This window comes from Heliangelus exortis, chromosome 13, assembly GCF_036169615.1.
Source record: "Heliangelus exortis chromosome 13, bHelExo1.hap1, whole genome shotgun sequence".
Lineage (NCBI taxonomy): Eukaryota > Metazoa > Chordata > Aves > Apodiformes > Trochilidae > Heliangelus > Heliangelus exortis.
Genome location: NC_092434.1, coordinates 11101634 through 11128363, shown reverse-complemented (window position 1 = coordinate 11128363; position 26730 = coordinate 11101634). Strand labels below are relative to the sequence as shown.

Genomic DNA, 26730 nt, shown 5'->3' with positions numbered 1-26730 from the left:
GCTGAGGAACACCTTGTGTGAGGCTTGGTCTATTCTTCTGGAATAATTCACAGTTTTGAAACATCTAAAAAAGGATGGGTTCTTGGCTCTTTTCAGATCTTCTAGAGAGCTGAGTATCTGGAGAAGGAGCCTGCCCAGCACTAGGGGAGTGTGGTCAATACCACTTCTGTTGTAGATGGATCTTAAGTCAAGTGATTCACATAGACTTGACATTTCTGGTTTTTAGGTGGGTTGCTTCTGTAAGTCAATATCTGGACTGAATGTTCTCTGAGGTGAAGGCATGTCTGAGAGGCAGATATATCACAATATATGTGAAAGAATGAAAAAGAAAAAAGAAATTGGTTGGGTCCTCAGTTGGACTCAATTCTACTCCTACTGAAGCACCTTGCTTTCAGGCAAACTGAAAACGGGGAGGGATGGGTTGGAGCAGAGCTGCAGTATCCTCTTCAATGGGCAAGAAGGCTGTAATGTGGTTTACCAGCCCCTTGAGAAAGAGGTGCAAAGGTTCACTTTGCAAGGTCAGTCAGATGGAACTTGAATTTCTGAAAATGAAGGAGTTTGCAATAGAAGACATGTTTATGACTAAAAAACCTCAACAATAAGCAGTAAGAATCTTGGAAGCTGTTAAGGTGAATTGCAAGCAGGATCTGTAAACAGGAAAATTCAAATAAGCAATGCTGCTAGGGAGATTTTAAAATATAAGGTGGCTGTTAGACTAACTGTAAGGCCAGCCATTACCTTGCTGAAGATAATATTGAGGAGATTCTGAGAACTACTCAGATCACACTAGAGAAAAGACTTGAAAAAGCATCCTCTGTTACAGAGAAGCAGTGATATAAGCAGGTGATATACAGCAGAAATTTTTCAGACTTCTGGAAGTCAGATATTTTGACCTCAGTGATATGGCTCCATCTTTGATAAAAGTAGACATTTGGGTGAGAAGTCATATGTGAATCTCCAAAATAGTTCATAAAAAACTAGATATGGCTTTTAGAGGGAATAGGACTCTGCAGGTTTTAAAAAATTTGATTGCTTTTCTGCTTAGATTTAATTTATTTAGGTTTACAATGGTTTGAGTTTATGCAGCTATAATAGGAAGTCTAAAGATTATCAAAGAACATCAGTTATAGCTAATAACCAAACCCCTTAACACCACGTGTTATGTGATACCATTCATCCCCAGACATAAAAGTGGTTTGTAAATGAATTAATGAAACATATACAGTAAAAACTGTTATCTGCATTTTATAGTGGGCAAATGGAGGCCTAGAGAAGCTAAAGTAATTGCCATGGCAACAAAGAAAATGAGGAAAACTACGCAAAATATTTTTACTGTTTTATGCAGCAGGGTTTTTTTACGTATTTTTTGTGTGTATTTCCCATCACTATGGCATCTCTGCTGGCCTGTTCCAACTCCTTATTCCAGACATTTGGTAGACATTTTCATATTTGCAAGCCTTATGTTAACTAATAATTTTTCTCATTAAATAATAATGGGGTTTTTTTAATTTTATTTGTATTTTAAGGTTGCCTTGCAATGAGAGGTAACAAAGAACATCCTATTTTAAAACATATTAAAGCAAAAACTGCCTGTGCTCTCAACTGAGATATATGTATCCATAAAAGAGAACTAATATCAAGGGTTTTATCTCTAGCAGCAAATTGGAATGAAGATATTTTTCTTTGGATAGGAACACTGCATAAAACACTGCTATTTTTCTTTAGCTTGATAATTTTGGAATCAAATTTTCAGTTGGCATACTTCAGTGAAATCTGGTCCATAGAAACATAGTCTTTTCTTCCTCAGCCCACACATAAAAGGAAGGGGTATCCTCACCCTATGAACTACAGGCTCTTTAACACCTGGCAGTCATCAGACTTGCACCGTGGAGAGCTGAAGCAACAGCTCAGCATAATTTTGGGCAGCAACCAATTTCTGTTGCACACCAGTTCTGGTCCCCAAGGGGTTGTGGGCTGACTTGCTTATGCCAGCTTCAGCAGCCCTTCTGGCTTCTGCTTCTCTTAGCCAGGGCTGTGGGTTCCCATCAGCCTTCAAGCCAACACAGCCTTATTCATGCCTTTGTGGCACCTGCATGGAAGCTACTGTGGTTCTGCTGCTTCTGAGGCTGTCAGGACACCCAGACTGCCCAGATCACACATGTGGGATCTGTTTTACCATTGTGTTCCTTCATTTAAAACTAGCAAAATACCAAAATAAAATTCTTTTTCAGTACTAAGATGCTAGCTCCTCTTTGCATTTCCTTAGGTTTATGTAGCTGCCCTTGCATTAAGTTCTGTAAAAGAATTAATGGCTTTCTGTGATTTATAAACTGTACTTGCCATGCTGTGTTTTTGAGTGGAGGTCTATTTCAGATTTCAGAAGCCAGAGTTCTGCATGCTAGCACTCTGCAATGTTTGAATATTTCAAGGGAAAAGCAGCTGAGCAACTATATTTGGGTCTTAAGATAAGGCTCAGGATTTTAGAAGCATCTACAGTACTGAAGTGCACACGTCAGTGACAGGAGCAACAGCAATGGAGATACCATTAAAAAGTGTGAGAGTTGAGTACAGAGTGTGAGGGCCACTGCTTTATCTTCCTCCTTTCAAAGTCAGGAGTGTTAGTGTTCCATTTAAAGTCTTGCTGCTCTGCACTTCACACAGACCCAGTCACTCTTAAAAAGAGGCTGGAGAAAAGTGAAAGGTCAGCTAGTGAGATGAGGGGAATGGAGCTTGGGCAAAAGGAGAGAGAGATGGTGACTTATCAAAAGAAATCCAGGGAAATGCTAATTCTTGATTATAAATCTGGTGGATAAACATTGTATGGCAGAGAGCTGCTTAAGCTTAAGAAAATAACTGATGGATTCCACGAATAAGAGGACTGATTTTCTCTTTGCAATATGAAGGGAAAGAAACCAACTGCAGCTGAGTTTTTTGGACACAATGGAGCTTGATCAGTCTATGATTTAGTTGCTTACAGCAGCAATCCCTGCCAGAACTGTGTTTCTTTGAAGAATGGCAACGTTGTGCCAGTGTTTCACCTAGCTGTGGAAGAAGTGATTGAGAGCCTTGATAAGTCTCTGAATTCATTGTATCTATTTAGGGAAAAATAATTTAAACATTTAAATCTACTTTACTGTTATATAGTTACTATGGTTATAGAGTTACTCTGTGCATAAAGTACAGACAAGAGAGGGGTCCTAAATTTATTTACATAAATATCTAAAAAGGGAAATTTAACAGCAGATATATAAAATATATGATAGAATGAAGGTCTTCTTGCTTGTTTGTTTTTCACTTGCAGCCCCCCTTTCCTTTTGTATCTACCTCATGCTTTTTATTGAATCCTTTATTTCGCTCTAGTCTTAAGGAAAGCCTGTTCATGTGCTCCTGTGGTCACAAAATAATTTTTCTGAATTTTTTCCTGACACTTATTCCAGCTTCTAGTCTATCTTTGGTATCCTGCTTTTCCTCCTTTTTATTTGGTCTTTCTTGTTTGGTTTTCTTACACCCCCCCTGTAGTGTTTGCTATTTCTGTCTTTTCATGCCAGTAGTCTCCTTCCGTTCTAGGTGCTGAAAAAAGTAGAAGACAAGGAAAATCCCACCAGGGTAATTTACACCTAGGTGCTGCAAGGTGACCTTCATCACCTTGGTGGAATATCCTTTTTCCACTACTTTTATTTCAACTGTTCACTTCCTTACCATTTCTATTGTGACAGTTCTTATTGCTGTTCCTCTATTATCTTTCCTCTCACTTAGACTGTTTCTTACTCTTTTTTTTTTTTCCTCTTTTTTGATTATTACTCTACTCCTCCTGACTCAGTGTACAGCCTGAATACAGTTTTGTTAGTACACGTTGCTGAGGTTGTATTTAAAACCCTTATTCATACAGTGAACTTTCTTTCATATCAGAGACCTTTTTGTCTGTGTAAATGTAACAGATGTATTTTTCCTACTGCAGAATCTCATTGCTGTGGATTTACAGGAAGGAATTTATGTGAATAACAGTGTCACTTTACTCTTTAGAAATATGAGACATCTTGTTTCGAATATAATACCACGTTCAATGGTGTTGCAAGTTTAGAAGGGAAAACCTTATAATTCTTAATTACTTAAAACTTATACATTTACAGACACTTCATTTACAAAGGCACTCTGCTTTTTGAAGAATTCTGCATTACAAAAAAAAAAAAAAAAAAAAAAAAGCCTTTTGGGGAGACTTAGATGTTCTAGTGTAATTTTGTAATTAATTGTGATAGATGAAAGCTACACGAGCATGGTTAAGCATGCATGCCAAGTATCCAACTATAATGGTTACATCCTGATAACATATTGAAGAGTAGTGTTGGGGACTGAGATACTCTTCTGGGGTTATGGTGGGCAAAGGTTGACTTAAATGGATTTACAGCAGCTCAGGCTCATGTCAGGTCGGGATGAAAGGGCTGTCAGTTTACTCTGAATTTGTAAACTGCTGTAGGCATTGCAGTGAAACTTTGGAAGCAAGAAATATTTGGAAAGCAAACTTGAAAAAACCTAACCTGGTAGCTGTTTAATCACGTTGTTAGAAATCTAAGGCGGCCCCCTCGTGGCCGTTTTGTTTTGAAGCAATTGCTTTAAAAGCCGTTTAAAAATACCCGCTATTTGGCGGAGAAATTAATGTTTCCCAGTTAAAAAACTCTACTGTGCACTGCTACCTGTGTTAGAGGGGTTGATAACATCAACAGCCTGTGGTGCTAATATGTGTCAAAACCAGTTTTTGTGTGGAACTGGTCTGAAATAGCGGAATTGGCAGGAGCCGCTCTCCAGACCCGGAGTGGGAATCCCGCGGACCCGGCTTCGGCACTGCCAGCGGGACGGCACATGAACAGAACCTCTGCTGTCCCGAACCCGCGAGGTTATCTTCTGTCACAGGATGCTGATCCTGTCCCTCTTGAACAGCGCTGCACTGGGGGATGGGTGCTCTTCCTGTAGTATCTTCGGTTTTTTTGTCTTTATTTAGTTCCTTTCTGTCTCCAGACCCTGCAATGACCTGCAGTCCCCTGGTCTTTGCTAGATGCCTCCTGATTGCTGAGCTCAACCTTAATGACAGCATTTTTATTTTATGGGCACTTTATGGGTACCAGAGCTCAAAACACAACCAGTGGCTTCAAGAGAGGAACTGGATCGTGAAACGGATCGTGATGGCGAGAGGGAAATGGGAGGCGCTGACGCTTATACAAAGTCAAAAGCGCTTAGAAGTTCAGAAGAAAAAAACCCAACAGTGCCTCTGGCGTAGCAAATGGTCAGAGCTAAAAGCAAAGCGTGTCTAACTGGAGTGAGGTTTCTTTTATTTATTTGACTTTTTCCTTGGGGGCCGTGGCGGGGGGGTGCGGGATCTTTGGGATTTTTCCGACACTTGTGGACACACCTCAGCGGGACCCCGCTGGAGGCACCGAGCTGGTTTGGGGGGGCGCTGCCCTTCCTCGCCGCCACTTCTGCGTTTGCCTGGTCAGAACCGGTCCGGTTTACCGGTTCGGTTCGTAAGCGCTCCCTCCCTGCTGCTGCCGGCCCGGGCGCGGCTGCGGTGTTCACAGCCCGGGCCGCTCAACGGCCCCGCCCTGCCGGCAGCCAATCAGCGCGGCCGCTGCGGGAGACGTCACCGCGCGTTAGCTGCCGGGAAGTTTGAAATTTCAGCGGGCGGAGCAGCGCAGCGCGGGCTGGGAGCATGGACGAACCGGGACCGGCTCCGGCGGGGCTGTGGGGAGACGGACGGGAACCGGTGCCCGTCGCGGGCAGCGCTGGCTTACAGGACCGCGACGAGGAACCGAAGCCAAGTAGGGTCACGGGTGGCCGCTCCGGCGGCTAAGGGGGGCGCGGGGTACTCCTGCAGCCGGGCGCGTCCCGGTTCCGCTCCGGTTTGGGGCGGTGCCGGCAGGGACGAGCGGTTCGGCAGGGGCAGCTCCTCTGCTTAGCGCTCCTCCCCCTCCTTGGGGCTGCTGGTGCGTGGGGAGGGACCGGGCTGAAAATGCGGCCCTGCGAGGAAACGTGGAGGCGGCTTTGGAAGTAAACAAAGTATTTTTTGTTTCCTATTGATTAAGAACTTCTGGTGTGCGTCTCAGGTGCATAGCAGGCTTTTAAATCAGCGTCCATGTGTTCTTCTATAAAAACGCTGTATATGTGTTTGAAACAGTGACAGAGGAAAGATGTTTTCCTGGCAGCAGCTCCTCTGCCTTGGTAGCACAATGCTGGAGTCTCGGTGCTTTTAGGATCTGTTGAGGACCATTGCTCAGTGGCAGCTCATGGTTGGTGTGGGCTTCCGGGCTTGCAGCTTGGAGTCAAAGAGCAGCTTAAATTAAATACAGCTTGTTCTGGAACGTGAGCTGTGCTCTGGAATTCATAGTGTGGAATGTACAAGGTGTTGCTATCATGCTTGCTGGATTTCATTATGAGTGCGTAGGAGAGAAATTCCTATTTGCATTGTACATGTGACAAAAAGCTTCAGTTTTACAGAAATCTTTTAAAATATTTTGTAAACCCTACTTCATTAAAATCACCTTTTAATTTTATTTGCATGTTATAGTGGTTTTGCTACAAAGGCAAATTATATTGTCTAACTAATTGGCTCATACATTGGTTTTGATCTTAGTTTTGTTGACTGAGTTTTGCACTAGATATGGAAGATCTTCAACAAATTGGAGGTCAAAACTCCTACCTTTCATAAGATATCTTGAGATCTTACAAAATGAACAAAGCAAATTAGCAAGTAACTGCAGCTCAGGGCAGGTGGCAACAAATAAAGAGATCCTCTTTTGGAACAGGGTAAATATTCTGAAGAGAGCAAGTAACCAGATAAGACACTCTCTTCACCAAGGATAATTCAGAATATGTTGTAGAAAGCAGTTTGATACTAGAACCTGGGCTGAACAGGAGTTCTTTGGGAATGGAGTCAATGATGATGCCATTGAACTGATAGTTTGTGGGGTTTGCTTTGTTTCCCACTCCTCTCCACAGTTCTGCTCCAGGAGGATGGTTGCTGCAGTGATTATGGCAGTCGTGACAAACCAGGGACTGCTTTAGGAAGGACTGTGCCAGATGGGAATGTACTTTTTCCAGATATTTTTCATACTGACCATCTTTTGTTTTATGAGCGATTTAAAGCTTACCAGGATTACATCTTGGGTAAGTAATTTCTTGGTAGAAAAAGAATGTGTAGTCAGGTTTCTTGTAGTGACTGTATAAATCATGCAGTTTAAATTGAGTCAATTCTGTATTGAATTGGGAGATGCTCTTCATGGCATAAAGAACCAGAAAAGATGTGGTGTACTGTCATCACTTTCCTGTAACTTCAGCCTCTCTAGGTGGGGGACTGGGACCAAGTATTTTTAATATAAGTAAATAAAATCTGAATGATTGAAAAGAAAATGTGCTAATACTGGACTCTGTGTCTTTTTAAACTGATCTTACTATACATTTTTGTGTACAGTAAGATTGTTTAAGAAAATGCACAAGTTAGCTTTTTAATATCACTAGCCCTGAAACTTTCAGTACCTGGAAGGCTGACTTTTGGATCTCTTCCATAGAAGCACAAAATAAAAAAGAAACAAAACTGTTTAGCTCTGTCAGTATTAAGAAAATCAGCAAAAATGCTGATGGCTACCGTGAGCAAAACAGAATGAAGTCCAACCTCATATGTGGTAGAGAAACATTTTAGCTGTTGTGACTTTCATTTTCCAATTATCTGGAGGATTTACTTCCTTGCATAAAGATACTATCTTCAATTTCTTTATAGCTGATTGCAAAGCTTCTGAGGTGAAAGAATTCACAGCTGAATACCTGGAGAAGGTCCTTGAACCATCTGGATGGCAGGCAGTTTGGCGAACTAATGTGTTTGAAGTCCTTGTTGAGGTAAATGGAATGCATTTGCTCAGGCATCCAGTTAACATAATTTACCTCTGACAGATCATTTCTCTAGGAAGTTGATGAGCTGGTAGAAAATGGTAATGTTTTCATATGTAATTGCCAGTGGTGGCTCGAGCAATGAGAATTTTTTGAAAGGATTTCTTGCTTGAAACTGGATGGAGCAACACCAAGTCAATGTGAATGAGCTGTGAGGTAGAACTCTGTGAGGAGATAAGTAATTAGTCCAGAACTGGCTATTGCAATGTAGTCTTTTCAACTAGCAGGCTTTGATGATTTGTCATTTTGTTTTAATCAGTAAAATTCTTCCTTTTAATTCATGGTAGCTCTTCTGCACTTTTTCTAGTGCTCTGTGTCCAGGTTGTACCTCGTTGTACAAACCTTGGATGTTCAAAATTGCAGTTTTGCAATGAAGAGGGAAAATTTTGTATTCCCTCAACTTTTCATCCCAATTAGTGACAAAACAGCTTTCACTGCAACAAACTAACTCTTTGGATTGTTTGTGTTCTGTATACACTTTGAAAAATGAGCCCCAAAGGAGTCCTCAAGAACTGTATGTTGCTGATTTTTTTGAGTCTGAGGATACTCTTTCTACCTGCTTTAAAAACCAAAACAAACAAATCAGGGGAACAGCTTACTGGCTTTTTGAGTATTACGAGGGATTTGAATGAAGTTTTGAATGTGGAAAAGGCTCTAGAAATGTGCTTCTGAGAACCTGAATTCTGTGGTTATGATTTCAGCTGAATAGATTGTCTGCTGTACTAAGCAATGTGCATTGGTTTGTGTGCATCAGCTGGCACAGCAAGGCCTGCTGACTTCTGCATGTCGTGTTAGTCTTCTTGAGCTGTGTCTAAGGTTGTAGAGAAATCCCCAGAAGAGTTTGTTCCCACAGGTTGTTGATGTGGAGTACTCAGCTCTGAAAGCAGTTGTGCAATTCAGTGAACCTTTTCTGTGTGAGTCTCGGGATAGCACCTTCACCTTGGAGTGCATGCAGGAGCTCTTGGAGCTGAAGGAACGTCAGATACCACTGCAGGAGCTATGGGTTGTGTATGATGAATCAGGAGAGTTTGACCAGACAGCACTAGCTGTGGAGCATGTCAGGTAGGAAAATGCTTAAGGTTTAATTTTTATTAGACTCTGGTAGTATCCAATGGGTATTGCTCTGAGTTCCTGTGGTCATACTGACAGCTCCACAAGTTTCAAAGTAAATCTGATGACTGGTACTATGAGGAGACTGCTCACAAACTAAAATGTGGTGTCCTCTGCAGCTACATGTATTCACACAATCATGAAGTAGGATTAGCTGCAGCTTATTGTCAGTCTACGCTCTGTGTCAAAAGAGGGTAAAAATTGTGTTGCTTTTCCTCTTTTTCTACTCCAGATTTCCTTGAGCTGAATCACCTTGCTGGCTCTAGTGCAGTGTTCTTTTCTTTTCAATAACATTTTGGTGATTTTTTTTTTTTTCCTTTTTTTGGTCCCCTTCTTTTTCCTCCTTCCCTAAATTTGCTCCTTATTCTTCAGATGTCTATTCACGTCTTAATTCTTCTGATTTCTTTTCCTTTCTTTATTGCCTCTGTCTCTTCTCCATCTCCACTGTTTTCATGTATTACATGCTGTTTGAGAGCTGTCAAAATAAAACTCTTCATGCAGGTAAACAACAGACAAGAAGGATAACTTCTGCATATACTAAATAATTTACAGTGCAGTAAGCTGGAAATTGACAGAGGTGATGCTTTGAGATGAATACTCAAATTTGTTAAAATTTGTGTTTCCAGTGCTGTTGTCACTGCTTGGGTAAATGTGGTCTCCTTTGTGTGATTAAACACTTTCTTCCCTTCAAAAGGTTCTTTTACCAGTATATCTGGAGGACCTGGGATGAGGAGGAGGAGGATGATTTTGATTACTTCGTACGATGTGTGGAGCCTCGACTGAGACTGTGAGTGCAGCACTTTTGATATTAGTAGGGTAGAGCCACAGGAAAGGGTGGCACAGGAATAGTGACACACAGCTAGATTTAAGAAAAACTCTGTTCACTAGTAGATCAAAGCAAGTTTTTTCTAACAGCATTCACTGGCTGATGGTCAAAATGCTTTATGGAAGAGAGTGCAACTGAGGTTGCCACTTGATTTCCTAACTCTCATTTTCTCTGTAATCCTTGACCTTCCATCAGATGGCACTCCAAACCTGGCCATAGCCTCCTTTAAATTGCAGGCATATGAATTGTAGTTTTAATAAAAGATAGCATGGGATGCTCTGATATCTTTGGGCATAGAATAAGAACCAGAATGGAACTGCATGTAAAAAAAAGCTTGTGAAATGGTCTCAATCTGGTTATATTTTTGACTGTGTTAATTAACCAAAGCTCACCATAAAACATACCTGAAATGAATAACTGAAAACTGATTTTTACTGTAGGTTTTCCCCTGAGATTTGATGCTCTATCTTTTTCTTAAGTCTTTAATGAGATTTATATTTCAGTTCCTTTTCTTTACTTATTAAAACTTGGCATCATGAGTATCTGGAAAGTTGTGTGTCATTCAGATCCAGGCTTGATATTACTGTGATGCTGGGGAGCTACGTCAGTGAAGATTTATAAACTATCCTGAAAGGCTATTTAGAAGATGGCATTACATGTGCTAGAATTTAGCATACAGCATGTATAGAGGTGGCTGCAGGCCTCTCAAACATGACACAATGTGACATTTGAAGACTGATATGCCTGTATTTTTATGAGGTTATACAAATTAGTAAGAAGAGTTATATATGGAAGTAGTACATGTTTCTGAAGTATTTACACTTATATGCTCCAGCAAATGGCTATTCTATTGTCAAGTTTTTGGAACCTTATGGAGACTTTGCATGGAATGAAACCAGAATGCAACCATGTGCCATGGGATAATGTTTTTTTTATTTCTATAAGACTGTGTGGCCTTACAGCTATTTTGGTGAGAATCCAAACTGATTAAACATTGTCTTCAAGCAGAAAATCAAATGTTCTCTTTTTCTCCCATACTGTGTTTGATAAAAAGCCTCTCCCCCAAGCTACACTGATGTTGGTGCTATCCTGTTTTGTGATCTGTGTACTGAAGTGTCAGCTCAAATAACATCTGCACTGAAATATAAGATGCTTTAAACTTTTCAGGTTTCTGGTATGCATTGTTTGACTGTGAACAGGCAGTATCTTTACACTGTACTAATATTCTGAGGCAAGTAAAACTGTATGAACTGTTTCACTAAAGCTTGAAAAAACAAACTTTCTTGTACTTTCAGAGTAATCAGTTCTAAAATGTAGAGCATGCTTTTCAGGGCCAAATTATGCTCAATAATTTTCCTTAAAATATTTTATATTTCTATATTGCTGCTGTTAATCATGCTGCATTTGGTTAATTTGCTGCTCTCAATAATCCCATTCTCAAAATTTTGTGAAGCTCTTTAATTTTCTGTACACTCTGTTATAATTGTAAAGGTATTAGCTGCTCTCACTACAAATTTTCTTGTTCTTTGCTGCATGCTTTAAGCACACCCTTTAAAGAACCTCTGCATGTCTTTTTGCTTTTATTTCATGTAGCCTATTGAAGAGACCTATTAATACTGTGTTCAGTTGGTTCCCTACAAAAATGGTGTGAGATAATTAAATCTCGTTTTATTTGTATTAATTGCTGTGCAGCTTTTTTGTGGATCCCAGGATTTGTCCTATGTGATTTGCCCTAGAGTTCTTGGCACAGTCTCACTGGCAGATGTCCTCAACTTTCTGACTCTGGCAATGCAACTTTGAGCTGGCATTTTCTGGTCTGCAATTTCATTTATTAAGGATACTCTTGGGATGATGTAAAATTTGCTGTACAGTATGTCTCCACATTTTTTGTTGGTGCTGATAATCTCTGTCTTCCGTGTTTTTGTCCAGGTTGTTGTTTATATTTTTGCTAATAAAGATTTAACATTATAGACTTTTCTTCTATTTCAGACATTATTTTCAATTTTTCTAATAAATGCATACAAATTAGATAATTTTTCATACATATTTACTCTCTGAATTTTCAATATTTATATAGCCGTGTTTATGCCTTTGTTTTAGAGTGAGATTTAGTTAATTGTGTATAATCTTTCAAGGTGGATGGGCAACTGGTTAGAAAGCAATGTTTGTGTTCGTTCAGATTTTTGGTTTTCCTACTTTAAAAAAAAATGAGCAATGCTGATATTGACTGCAAAGAATCTTGTCCAAAGTACTGACGCAGAACTCGGGTTCTTTCCAGGTTTCTACTTGATCTTTCAGAATTGTAAATGCAAAATATGCTGACCTCTTGCTTTTAATTGCAGGCATTATGACATCCTTGAACACCGTGTGCCTTCTGGGCTTGTAGCTGACTACCAGAATTTGTTGTCTCAATGTGAAAAGCTTTACAGGGAGTTTTTAAATGTGAGGAACAGCATATCAAGCAGTGATTCAGACTCAGAAGCAGAAAATGTCTCCATGGTGGAAGGACTAAAATTGTATGAGAAAATAGAGCACTTAAAACAAAAGCTAAAACTAATTGAGAATCCTCTGCTAAGGTATTTAGTGGGTTTGTGCAAGGAGGAGGGCTATATGGGCATAGGCATTCTTTACTGAAGAAGGAACTGATGGCTTTGTTGCTCTTGTTTTAGATATGTGTTTGGTTACCAAAAATACAGTGGTCTCCAAGCTAAAGGATTGAGACCAACAGGTACCAAGGTAACTCATGTTGTATCCTCAACCATGATGGCAAGTCTATTGCAGTCATTGATAAGGGACAAACTTTGCCCTGAATCTGGTGGTGAAGAACTAGAAATACAGGTACAATAACAGGAATTACTTGTCTGTTAATACTTTTCTCTCCTCAAGAAACAATGTGGAAAAATAAGTTAACTTACGATGTACAATATACTACATTTGCACAGTCTGATTTTTTGTCATTTTAAAAAAGCACCAATTTAAACACCAAGGCAAGACTGGATGATAAAAATAATTTGTGTCTGCTGAGTACTCTGTACAAGCAGTTTCCTTCGTGTCTATAGGGAATGAGAGAAACTCTCTGTAATAATTCTACAATGAAACATAGCAGGGCTTAATATTGATAACTTATATTTAAGTTAAATACTTATATTTAGTTCTGAAATGCCTACATCTTTTGATATTCCTGATAATGATATAGAGTTTGAAGACAGAGATGTGTATTCTGATTAAGTTAATGAACTGCAGATAGCCAAAATGGAGCCACAAGGAAAGTCCTGGATTACGTTTTGGGTTATAAATCAGATTTTCTGACTTGGCAACTGAAAAATACACTCACTGTGCTTACTCTGGAATTTGCTGGGAAGCGATAAATATGTAGTTTTTCTGTGCTCTCTGTTATCCTTCCATATAGAATCCCCAGTAATATTTATGAAGGATATCAGCCTGACATCTCTGGACAAGAAAAAGGATCATGTGAGCTCCATATTTGCCTCTGTAATATCAGAACACTATTTTTGGATGACTTATACCAGGAGCAAAGGGTTGTGTCAGTGTTCAGACCAGTCTAAATCTAGGTGCTGAGTTGTTTGTGTGTTTTCTTTACATTCTGTCATTTATTTCTTTTGTAATTCATAGCAAGTCACTTGAGGCACAATTCAAATGTTGGCCTGGAGCCAAGGCTGTACTGAGATTTGCTTTCTGGTGTATATGCCCTTCAATCTGTCTCTGCCCCAGTTTTCTCTTGGGTAGATGGACATGATACAAATCTCAAAAAATGTTTTAAGGCTATTTTTTTCCAGAGAGTGCTACAATTCTTGAATTCAAAGTAGTACTGATGCCATTAAAAAGGGTTTCTTTTTAAACAAAAGCAGCAACATTTAATTGAAAAGTGAGCTCTAAGGGCATAAATGCATCAGTTTTTATAGCACTCTTCAGGAGCTGATTATATTGTTTTTCTTTTACAGTTTCACAATGATCCACTGGCAGCTGTAAATGCCTGTTACGAAGGAGACACAGTCATCATCTGTCCTGGTCATTATGTTGTAGATGGCGTGTTCTGCATTGCTGATTCAATTGAACTGGAAGGTAGGAGGTTTGCTAGCATAAAGGTCCTTAGAACATAGTAAATTGTCATAAACTAGCTCTGCATAAGGATTACTTTTGCAGAGTTTGGCTGCAACATTTGGTTTTTTCTTCTAAGTGCTTCTGTTCTTGTAGGAGCCACGACTCATGCAGGATGGAATAAGACGTTTCATTAGGTGTAGCTACCTTTGCAAAGAAACTGTAAACTTTGCTAATTTAATGGCAAATTTATCATTTCCTCCTAACTAGGTAAATCCTGTATATGTACATAAAAGAGCTTAAACAGACATGAGGGTCTTGATTTTTTATTTATTTATTTTAATCTGCGAAGCACTAAAGTCATTTTGAGAGGCTTCAATTTTTAGAGGTAGTAATTTAAGAGTACTTGAGAGATGTCTTTGTACTTTGCATGTCTTTTGGCTTCAGAGGTATGCTCCGAGACCTATGGCCAGTATAGCACTGGTCGATACACAGGGAAAGAGCCAAGTGCTATTAGAACTTAGCTGGTGGCACATACTGCATGTCAGTGATGTGTGTGGGTTCTACTAGTGTGAATTTTCATTATGTGAAGCATATGGGTAGAGGAGGAAGTTGTTGATTTAACTTGTATATTTATTCTGTAGAAATACAGACACAGGGTATGTGGTTCTGTCTTTTCTTGCAAAATATTTGTGTTTGAAATACTTCTGCCTTGTCTAGGATATGATGCTATTTCTTCCTCACAATTCTTGATTTCTCAGTGTAATTTCTCTGCTTTAGGCATGCACACTTTGTTGCAATGTAATGGTTTATAGCACTGGGGCTTGTGCAGCTGTTCAGATACTTATTTAGCTACATTTTTATCTTGTCAAAACTTCTCTATGGGAAGAAGGCCAGGAGTTCAATTTCCTGTTCTCAACTTTGTTTTTCTTGCCCTTGTTTTATGAGTGTCATTTTCTTTCTCACCCTTCTGTTGTATATGTTTGATTTATATGGATTTGTGTGCTGATAGTCAATGGACCTACAGGATAAAGAGCCTCCATAAAGTGCTTTATTTATCTGCCAGAATAACATTGTTCTGAAATTGTATGGAGTGGTATTTATTGCTTTTCTAGCTTTGAGGAAACAGTAATACAAACGGTGCAAAGGATGAGCTGCTCTATTTTAAGGAGCAAGGCATATAAATAAGTATCTGTAGTACAAACCACTCTCTGAATAATGAGTATGTGTCAGAGTATTTAATCTTCTTACAGCAATAGTAGCTGCCAAACATTTGAAGTAGGAGCATCAAGAGAAAGTTTGCTGGCACTAATCTGAGCAGCTGGCTGTTTTGGTGGCTTGGGATGAAGAGGTGACTCATCAAAGATATAATGACAGTTTTCTTAGTAGAGATTTTTTTTTTTTCCGGCCACTGTGCAAGTCAGTACTAAGTTTGAAAGTATGAGAATTAGAAAGTCAGGGATAAATAAAAACTTACAAGAGCTACATAAAGTTAAAGCAGTAGCAGCTGCAGGAAGTCATATGTTAAGGATAACACTTGTCAGAAATGAGCGGCAAAGGCAACTGAGAACTCCCTTTTTGCTTCTACAGTAGTTGATCAAGCTGGATGGGAACGTGTAGCATCAGCACATCTAATATCTGTGATCAGTGTTACTGAATGACAAGGGCCTTCACCTCCCATGGAGTTCCTCAGCTTACAGGCAGGGTGTACAGCCATGGCTGGGCTGTGTATTGAGCACCACTTGACAGCAGGTGACTCTTTCCTTCTCTGTTTCTTGTCTTGTCACTGACTTCTTTCTTACTATTAGAGCAGCTGCTTCAGAGGTGATGTCCAAAGTGAGCTTAAAGCATAGTAAGAAAATCTGCAGATAGTCTGTAGGACAATTGTTCCTAAAATCCTTGCTTTGGATAGTAACCTCTTTCTGTCATGACATGAAGTTGAACTAGATCTGCCACTGGCTGCCCTGTGGTGATCTCTTTTTGTGTACTTGAAACAAACTGCCCCAGAAGTGACCATGGATCAGTAGCAGTGGGAAAGGATTTCTGGAGAGTTTAATGTATTGAAATATCAATCACTTAACTTTGCATTAAATCTGCTGTCTTTAAAACTTGCTGCCAACTCTTGTACAAAGGTTTCTTCTTTTTTTAACCTTTCTACTTGCACATTACAGTATTTATGTACTTGGTTAAAAGCTAGCATCTTGCTCAGGCACTTGTTAGTTGAGTTTGTGCTTGCTTCCAGAAAATGATAGGACTCATGCTGCTTTAATGGATGTTGCATTATTGTTTTCCTTATCATGATTCTTGTCAGTGACAAGCAATAAAAGCTTTACTTGCTCATAAATTTTCCTGTAAGTAGTTGAATGTTGACAGCTGTGGATGGCTTAGTAAATCAATTCTGGCATATGCTTGTGGAAGTTTCTTTTTAATCTGAATTAATCTGGAAGCCCATGTAACACAAGAACATTAAGTTTAGACCCAAGTTTCATTTAAATAGGTGAGTGAAGTTAGCTGACAATATGAAGTCCTTTGCACTTGCTTCATGGTATTGTGATGGTGAATGCTTTTCCCTTGTGCTCTTTGGAACATCTGCCTGCCCTACTGAACCTCTGATCAGAAAGCAGACTGCAGGTGCCCCTGTGTCCCTGGTTACTGCATCTTCCTGTTCTGATGTAACTTTTGGAAGTGAGAGCTTTAGTTTTGGCAAGTGTTTTTTTGCTCAACTACCCTTTGTTTCAAATGTCTAAAATAACTTTGCATTTTATTGTGTGTCATCTAAGTACAGTAAGTTTTGAATTTGGTTTTAATGCCTGTACCTTGGTACGGAGAGGGTAGAAGGTATAGCCTGGCTACTGAGTGGAAAATCTAGTTTAAGATATTAGACCTCAAATTTTATACCTCCACATTTAATTCAAATATTTGTTATGTACTGACCACCTGACTGTTACCAGTTATTCATCAAACTTGTATCTTCCACCTCTGCTTTAAGGCTATGGCCTGCCAGATGATGTAGTGATAGAAAAACGAGGGAAAGGAGACAACTTTGTTGACTGTACAGGAGCCAATATTAAGATCTCCAGTTTGAAGTTAGTGCAACATGATGCTGTGGAGGGGATTTTAAGTAAGTACAAAAGCATCTTGACCTTTTTGTGAATATTTCATAATTTACTGTTAGAATCAAGATTGGGACCTAGTGTTAAAGTTTCCTGGTTTTAACAAAATGTTGCTGAGAGAAGCCCTACAGATATAAATATTAAGGCTTCTCCCCCTTTTTTAAAAAAAAAAAAAAATGTTCCTGCTTACACTAGAAAGACAGCATGAGTTCAAACCATACATGAGCAAATCAGTAAAATTAATCTGAAGTGGATAAAATTTTAAAAAATAACTTTATTACACAGTGTAAGTATTAGAAGTCCATCTATCTGTAGGAGGGATTCACCTTTGCATAACTGATTCATTTAATAATATTTGTTCTCTATGTGTATAGATGTCCACCATGGGAAAACCACCCTGGAGAACTGTGTGTTACAATGTGAAACTACAGGCATAACAGTACGAACATCAGCTGAGCTAGCAATGAAACACTCAGATCTCTATGGTGCTAAGGTAATCCAAATTAGTAACTCTAGCTTATTTCCTAAATCAAAAGAAAAGTTGTTTGCTTGGAAATAATAGTCAGTAACATGATGACCTCTGTCTCTTTTGAGGGAACCTTTACAAATTAAGTTTGGGCAGCTACATGTTACTGAGTTTAAGAGATTGATCCCAGGGTTTTTGTAGCCTCTGATATTATCCAGTGAAGTGTCTCATGCTGTTTTTTGTGTCATGATATGCAAATCATGTAGTAAAACGTGCACATATAAAATAACTGTTGCTGAATTGCTGGACTGACTCCTGTCCTGCAATACTCTTAAAGTGGTTTTCTGTTTTCTCTGCCCATAAATTATTATATCTTGCATTTGCTCTGCAAGTGAAACACCCTTTTTGGACACCTTGTCCATTGATTCTTACAGAAAGATGATAAACACAGAACTGAACTCTGAATGTAACATTTTGAAGAATGATGGGGCTTTAAGTGGTGAGGTTAATGACTAAAGAACAAGAAAGTTAATCAAGGCCTTGCAATTACCAGAGCTGTTATGGACTGGTGTCAATAATATGGGGCTTCAACCTTGGGTATTGCTGCTGAAATTGGTTAGCAAAACTGTGAAGCTGGAGCGGTGGCCAAATTTTGCATTGTGCATACTGATAGCTGACCCCAAAGATCTGCAATGGAGTTTTCATGTTAAATTGGAAATGTGCATGAACTATTTGTGAGCTGCCATCAATTTTATCTTGTAGGGTGCTGGTGTGGAAATATATCCAGGTAGTACGTGCACCCTGTTAGGCAACGGCATACACCACTGCAAGGAGGGAATACTTATAAAGGTCAGTTCAAGGCAGAATGTACTTGTTTTTCAAATGCTTATAGCTGCTAGGATTAATGCAAATCTTTTGTATTTAGGTTGGCTTATAACCTTGCTGCCTTATAGTAGCACTTTTATGTGTCACATATGATAATGATGGTGCTTATTTGCCTCGGGTAGGTCCACCAAAGCAGTATATGTGTTTTATTTCTTATCTGCCAGAAAGAAAATGTTTTTGCAACATCACTTGAGCAGACAAAAAATAAAATTCTAGTCAACTGAACTGAGACTACCTAAAATTGGAATATTTTGCATCCCTCTAGCTGGACATAACATGTTGGCTTTCCATTTCTTTGCTGTAGAACTTTTTAGATGAACATTATGACATCCCCAAGATAACCATGGTTAATAATATAATCCATAATAATGAAGGATATGGTGTGGTCCTGGTTAGACCAGCAGTGCCCACTGATCTAAAGGATGTTTCGGCCGACAGAACAAAAGGTATTTTTATCTTTAGAGAAGAAATTCCTAAAACTAGTAAATCTAGTATACCCATATTTTTTAATGGCATAATTCATAATCGAGTCTCATAAATCTTCTAATAATGTCTAGATTGATTCAGCTGAAATAAATATTTACAACTCTCTGAACACTAAAATTTCCTAAAAGCTGAACTTTCTGTCCTTGAATAATGGGAATATGCTTTAAAGTGTGTGTGCTCTTTCAGTATAAAGTCCTTATTTGTCTGATCTGTGCTCTCTGCCAAGCAGAGCCTGTATGTCTGATGTCCTCCTTGGGCCATACAAAAACAAGAGTTTGAAGATAGCAAGGTATCAAGAAAGCAGATAGGACTTCTCTTACAGCTCTTCTAGTTCATGATAATTCTCTGCTCGTTTTTTCTTTTGAGCATTAGAACCACAATTTTTTCTCTTTGGTAAATAAAATCTGACAGTTGTATTTTGTATATTACAACTTATTAAACAACTGTCACTAAGTGCAATGACTGTAATTTTCTCTCATATTTCCATCACTCAGCAACCTGAAGTCATCTCAACAAGAAACCTTTTCCTTTAACGTCTTAGACTGTATTTGAAATATATGTGGCTGTCACCAAGCAGTTATCCAAAAAAGTGGGTGGGATGAGATGAAAATGTTAAGTTTGAAGAAAATGAAATTCTAGTAGTTTTGAATGATTTGACTGTTTTGCATGATTGTTGACATTCTTGTTTCCTGACTTAGGGAATACACAGCCTACCCAGTCAAGTGGTGGGACAGCCTGTGTAGAGGGCTTCAAACAAGAACTGCCTAAGTGTGTAACTGATGAGCTGGAGCTTTATGAGGAAGGTGACATTTCTGAACAAACTGAAGGCAACTGTCAAATTGCAGATGAACTCAGGGCTACTTCTGCAAAGAAGAGCCAGATGCACAAGAAAAGACTGAGTGAACTGGGAATCACAGAAGCTGATGACAACTTGATGTCACAGGAAATGTTTGTTTCTGTTGTGGGCAATCAGTTCAAATGGAATGGAAAAGGAAGTTTTGGTACCTTTCTTTTCTGACTGTCCTGAGTCCTAATGGCATTGCAGTGAGAGATTCGCACGAGCATTTTCACTGCTGCTTTCCAAGGAGTTAACCTGTTTCAGTAGCCTTTCATAGTATTGCTAAAATGTGAAATATTTATTAATAGTATATATATTGCATGTGGAAACTTTGCTTCTTTGCTGCAAGTATGGATAACATGGTAGAAAACAGAAGTCCAGCATGGAGACTGTTCATGTATCCTGCTAGGCTATGTGCTGCTTCTTTGCTACCTCTCTGGTGAATTATTTTAGTTTATTTCTTTAACTTTTCACTGTAAACAAAAATCTTAAAAGAGTGAGAATATCGATAGGGTTCATCATGAAAGAGTGGACAACAAATGTGCAGCAATCAGTGATACATCTTCCATTTTTTTTAAAGTGTCATTAGTCTGCAGCTGACTCCTATCCTGTAAGAGATTGATATCCTTTTATTCTTTACATTTAAAAGAAGCTAGTGAAATGCTCTTCCTTAGGTATGTAGTGCTTGGCTACCATTCTTCACGCTTGAAGAATTTTCTAGAAAACTGCATTTGGAAGAGTAGCATAGCATCATTCCATCTTACAAATCTTTTTGTGCCCAGTTTTTTACTTTCAACAGCTTTCAGTGCCTGTGCACCTTATCCTTAGGAAAGACAGTACCTAAGCTCCCATTAATCAGAATAAAACAAAAATAGATGTCTTTTTCTCTTTTAGTGGAATACATACCAGTGCTTTACTGTAAATTTTTAAAAACTGCATGCAAGTTGTAGCACCTGAGGTTTTGGAAGTGAATAGAAAATTTAAAAAATAATATTCCACTGCAATTTGTCAGCCCACAGCTGTGAAACATTGAGTGAAACAAAAGCACTTCAGTTTCTCACTGCTGCACATTACTAGATTTTACATGAGGGAAAGATTGGAAGGACTGACAGATTAAGGACTCTTCCTTCTCAGTGCCTCTTATTTTTAATTATGGATTGAGATGCCTTCTTCAAGCTTCTGCACTGTCTTCAGGAGTTATAGGTTAATTTTTTGAACTGGTGAGTGTACTGTATGTAGGAAAATACTAACTCCTATGTGATTCAGGGCATTTTATGAAACAGAATCAAATAGGATAAAGATGAGAAAAGCATGTTGCTGATTGACTTGGGAATATTTCTGAAAGTATCTTAGCACAGCTTAGAGAGGAATGTGTTGCCTAGAAGTGGATAGAAGCAGTCTGTTTTACCCATTTCCACTCTACCCATTCTTAAATTGAGGTGACAATCAAAATATACTTCAGTATGTGATGTGTTTTAGTGTGAGCAGCTGATAGTAAGGAAAGATATAGTTGTCATTTACAAGCATTTTTTTTTTTCTAGTTATGTGAACCCCAGAATTCATGGCAGCTTTTTCAGCCCACTGCTCAGGACACTTGGCTTCAGGACTAACGTGTGTTTTCATGAATGTAGATGCCACTGCAGTACCTCAGCAAGCAGAAATCCATAAATGTTTGCCACTTGGTGACTATAAAGAAACACTTGAGTTAAATGAAAGCCTATGTGAAGGCTTGGCAGTAGTTCAGTATCTTAAAGTATTCATCAGGTCACATGCCATGTTCCATGCTTTGATGCTATGCCTTTATTTCCTAAGTGTAATCCTTATTAAAGGAATGGGGCTAAAAAACAATGTTATGGTTCTTTCGTCTTTTCAAAACCACACTTCTGAGTGAGCTGCCTTCATGATGTGTAGGTAGCATTTCTTTCTCTTGCACTTCATTGTAAGGCTTGCCTATCTCTTGAAAGCTTCTTATCTTCCTTTTTAAAATTTCAATTTTACATTTAAGAAGTTACCCATAGAAATGTAACTCTCTTGTTTTCAATACCAGCACAGTTATGCCTGTTCTCGTGTCAGACACCAGTGGTGATTTCCTTGTGCAGGCTGTCAGTAGGTCAAGGAGAAAAATGTGGAAATATGAGGCTGCCAGTACAACTTGAAGCCATTTCCTTTGTGCAGGAATTGTAGTATAAAATTGTGGTTAAATTCTTGATGACACTTGAGCCTCATGGGACTAAGCTTTGAATGGAGCTGTCTCTCAGAATCTTGTCCTTCCAATCACTTAACACTGATAAATATAAGTTTCTTTATTTTGCAGCTTTAATTCCTCTTTGAAGCACAGGAGAAATGTTTAAAGATATTAAAGGGTAAGAATTGTTGACTAACAGAAAGTTTTTACACTTGGAGTAATGCGTTTTGTTTGTGGATTATATGCTTGAAAATATAAATATTATTTTCTGTAAACATTTTTGTTATTTTATTTTTTTTCTTACATTTTATAAATTTTCTTAAATTTCTTAGTTTTTTTCTTAAAAGTACTTGATGATATACTGATGATTAATGATCTACTCTCTTCTCTCTTCTGAGAGTTCTCTGCCTCCTAAATGAGACACTAATTCCAGAAACCTTTTTTACATTGCTGTCAAGGAAAAGCTGGTGAAAACATTTAGTTTCAAGAAATGTTAAAGCACCTGACGAATAACTTTATCCCTCTGTATCTAGCCTGTTGTTCTTGGACTTATACATTTTATGCTTATCAAATATGCAATTAAGCTTGCCCTGTGGCTTACCTAGTTGGTCATGGCCTGATTTTATCATTTGTCTGACCTTTTCACTATTTATTCCTTTCTCAAAGCTTGGCAGCCTTGAGCTTTGTCTTTAACCTTTTTCCTGTCTCTTCATGTCTTTCCTGAGTAGATAAATTACTGCCATACAAATATTTCCAGGAGGAATAAGCTGCACACAGCATGTCTTGTCCCTGCTTACCATACCTGAACTCTGGACAGTAACATGCGACAAATTGCATTAATCTCACCTTGGTGACAGCAAATTAGATCTATTTTCCTGTTTTCTGAATCCACCTTTCCCAAAGGATTCCTAGACAATATAGATTCTGGTAATTAAGCATTGATATTTAAATGTCTTCATGTAAATATCAACAAAATAATAATAATAATAATGATAAAAATGATACTTTACATTCTAGGTAAAAAGATCTTACAACTGTGTCTGTGACCTTAGGGCATATGAAACAGCATTTAAAGCGAATCTGTTGAGTTTGGGCTTACAGTTTAAAACTCAGTAAATGATTAGATAAAGAGAAATTGCTAACAAGATATATGTTATCTCAACTTTAAACACTAAAAAAATCAGTTATGTTTTGATTTAAAAACACATTGGAAGTAAAGCTAAAACTGGTCCAAATAGTGGTTATCACATTCATCTGGAATATGTAAGAATCACACTCTGTTTTAATAAATAATTACACAGGATAGAATGCTTGAGCAAATAACTGAAATCTTAACCTTGGAGTAAGTAGCTGAGGAGTTTGGCAATTGGCAGGTCATGGGAGAGGTCTGATTTGAAGAGTGCAAGAAACTGAAGGTAAGTAGAGCTGGGGCCCAGACCTCATATTTGCTTTCTGGAGGAGAAAGAGGGGGGGGAAAAAAAAAAAAGTGATAAAACTCAGCTCAACACAATTAACTTTTGGAGCAAAGGAAAAATACTCTTAACTACCACTAATCTGAGACTCAATTAGAGGAGGAATGAATACTGTAAGGTGCCTGTTTCTTATTCTAAAGAAAAGGAGGGCTGAAATAAGAAACAACTCTGTCCTTTAATATGTGAGTTTAGATAGTAAGATGTCCATGTACGTTGTCAAAGTTATAACTCAGTGCTACACTGCAGCAGGCTTGCCAGCAGCAGCATGTTACTGTGTGCCAGAAAAGATTTTTTTTTCAGTGCAAAGGAATTTTGCCAGCTTCCTGGAGGGTTTTTTAGAATAGCATTTTGCTTCATCTTCTGCTGAAACTGCTTGGTCTAAGCTTTTGTTTGCAAGTATAGATTTTGTGGGTAATATGCAAAACACTGAGGGTTAAAACATAAAAGCCAAAATAAAACTGGCAAGTTTTTATGTTTTGTTGGCTTGGTACAACTTCTGTATAGTGGAAATTGAAAGAATGTAATAATTTGGGTTTTTTTTTTTTTTTGCTTCACCTATTTACTAATAAAGCAAAAGCACATTTTACAGAATTTCTGAGAATGAGAAATGGTTTAATTTTCTTGCTATGGAAGTGCTGCCTGATAAAAAGGTTTTTTAAAGTTTTTTAGTGATAATATGAACAATATAATTACTATGCTGGTAGCAAGTGGAGTCTCGAGAGTTCAGTGTTCTGACGTTAAATTTTAAAGTAAATACTTTTCTACATGACCTGGCTGCTAGTGCTGCCTTTTGAAAAATTTGTGGTGTTTCTAGAAGTCCATTTAGAGTCATACTTGAATTTTTAAGGCAGGATAAGGGAGTAATAACAGAAACATCATCCAAGTGTTCAAACTAATTTAAGCTTCTTTATCATGTTTTTCTTGTGGCTCTTGACTGACTCCTTTGACTGACTATTGCTCTATGTAGGTCCACTGCAATGTTTCGAGTTTGCAGACTGCACTTTTTAGTAACTTGTATGATGCACTTCAACTTTTGGTAAGTGACTGGGTGGTCTTAGCCCACTGTAGTAAGTCCTTAATCTCAGCAGAAAATAGACCCTTGAAAGGAGCAGTATAAAAAAAATGACACTTGAGAGTCTTCAAAGTCTTTCAGATCTTTCCTTCAAAAGCTTATTTTAAAACCTGTCCCTTTGTTCAAACACTTTTCTGCAGGTTTGGTGTGCTTGTTTAATAGTGTGAAACATGTTTGTCACAGGCATTTATCACATTAGCACATTTTAAGGGAGCTAGGTTTGAAGGAAATACTATTCACTGATGGAGCCTACTGCAGTCTGGCAGAGAAGTTCTGCAGGTTTAAGTTCATGCTTGGCTGGCAGTGTACCTTTTCTCTGAAATGAAGTGAGCCTAATGCTCACTGCTTCTAAAACTTCCCAACCCATTTAAGCTCAACTCTGAAGGTATTTCCAATACCTGAGTCTATTTAACTCCTATCTGGATCTCTGTCAATGTAGATTTGTGCACAACTGCACATTGCTTGCATCTCACTGCTTATTTTGGTCTTTAAAGTCCTTTGTGCTGCTTGCTTAAGTGGAAGGATACTGTAAAACACAGGGCTGCCTCGAGTGAGTGCTGTTCAAGTATGGTTTGTATTCCATATCTATTATTAGGGGAGTTTCATAGACAATCATGGTGGATTTTTAAATTTATATTTGTATTCTATCTGTAGTAACAAATTGCTTCCTAGTTATAAAGGGCTGCATTTGCTTTTGGACTTGAGGAAGCAAGACTTCAATTGGCCCAATTAACCAAGTAAATGCTTGATGATTTGAATTAGAATATTAAGATTCAGAGAGAGCTCAATAAGATTTCAGAGAAACACAATTTAGGTTGTTATTTCAGTGTATCCATTCCTAAAAGTACCATTAGAGAGGTGAAAAATTGGAACAGGTTACCCAGGGGAGGTAGTTGAGGCTTCATCCCTAGAGATATTCAAAGTGAATTTTGACAATGTTCTGAGCAACCTGATCTAATTGAGGATGTCCCTGCTTACGGCACGGGAGTCGGGCTAGGTAAACCTTAAAGGTCCCTTCCAACCCAATCCACTCTATGATTCTACCAGGATAATCCCGTTATGAAAGTTTTTTTCTGTCTCTTTGGCCATGCACTCTAGTCTTAACTCTTGCTGTTTGCTCAATAGTAGTTAAGTGATTCAGTAAATTAATCTCTTCTACATTCTAAATAACAGTTTCTTTAAAATCAATAAAGAATTTGCCATAAAACCACACACAGATGAACATTAATTTTGTTTTTTCCCACTAGGTATGTGAAGTACTTGTATTTTACTGCTAATGGCAATTTCAGCATTTCAGTGCAAGGTAACTTGAATTCCTAATGTTTAAGGATGTTACTTTCCTGGTTCAATTTAAACATAACCTGTGTTTATCTTTCCTCACTGTCCGATAGTAATTTGAACAAAGCAGTAATTATTTTGTTAGTGCTGTGTAGTATTTTCTTTGTCTGTATTGCTTTATTAGTGGGAAAACTCATGCAAGACTACTCTGATGTTATGAAATTACTGTAAAGGCATAGGGGAAATGATATTTCGCTCTGATGAATGTATATTACAGCACATAAAATGCTGCAATAGGAATCTTGATGAGACTAATGATATGCATAGGGGCCCTTCATTATGGTGAAAGTCACCATTTCTCTTCCAGACCCAGTTTCAGGAATAGCTGATGTGGAAAGCATTTTCAGAATCCATGTTGTGACGTTTGAGTTCTTGCCATATGTATTATAGGTTGGATAACCAGCTTAACATAAGCTGAATCTCCCAACAAGGAAACCTCTGCTCTTCACTTCATGACTGTAATAATGTGACTTCTAGAAAATCTTGTGTAAAATCTCTAATTTTATTTTTCTCTGTCTTTGCCGTGGGTCATTATCAGAAACTGCAGCATGGCCTTACTCTAGTATGTTGCTTCTTTTAAAAAGTGATTGCAATAGATTTAACAGCCTGATTTATTTAAGACTACAGGTTTCAGATCAGTCCAGTAAAGTGCTTCAGAAAATACACCTGAAGTACAGAATGAACTGTGAAGAGTTCATGTCCTTGCTAATCAAAACAGCAAGACAACGTTTTGATCTGTGCAGTCATCTAACTTTTAAAAAAGGTATACAAGTAATTAAATAATAGATGGTGAAATGATTAGTAGTCAGCCAGCTTCTAACTTGGGAAGTGTGTCAATAAGTGAGGAAAAAAACAGTGGAAGAAAAGCCATAGAAACAAAGTTACACCACCAAATGTGCAGAGAATTAAAACTGGGAGGTGAACTGTCCCAAAAGCAAATTGTTCCAA

The 26730-nt window shown here is 38.3% G+C and overlaps 1 protein-coding gene across 1 annotated transcript; it reads left to right on the top strand.

Moving 5' to 3' along the window:
- The first annotated feature begins 5582 nt into the window (after nt 1-5582).
- On the top strand, nt 5583-22175 carry SHCBP1 (SHC binding and spindle associated 1). Its single transcript, XM_071756820.1, has 13 exons — nt 5583-5810; nt 6988-7155; nt 7766-7881; nt 8786-8994; nt 9737-9829; nt 12211-12444; nt 12538-12706; nt 13831-13951; nt 16917-17048; nt 17415-17533; nt 18269-18355; nt 18696-18837; nt 19576-22175. The coding sequence occupies exons 1-13, from the start codon at nt 5702-5704 to the stop codon at nt 19893-19895; spliced, it is 2019 nt and encodes a 672-aa protein (XP_071612921.1). The 5' UTR covers nt 5583-5701; the 3' UTR covers nt 19896-22175.
- Nucleotides 22176-26730: the final 4555 nt, after the last annotated feature.

Excerpts from the sequence above, each read along its gene's own strand:
- SHCBP1 (XM_071756820.1), top strand. The coding sequence starts at position 5,702 with ATGGACGAACCGGGACCGGCTCCGGCGGGGCTGTGGGGAGACGGACGG. Across the intron at positions 5,811-6,987 it reads CGACGAGGAACCGAAGCCAA|TTCTGCTCCAGGAGGATGGT; the intron begins GTAGGGTCACGG and ends TCCTCTCCACAG. Across the intron at positions 18,356-18,695 it reads AGGAGGGAATACTTATAAAG|AACTTTTTAGATGAACATTA; the intron begins GTCAGTTCAAGG and ends TCTTTGCTGTAG.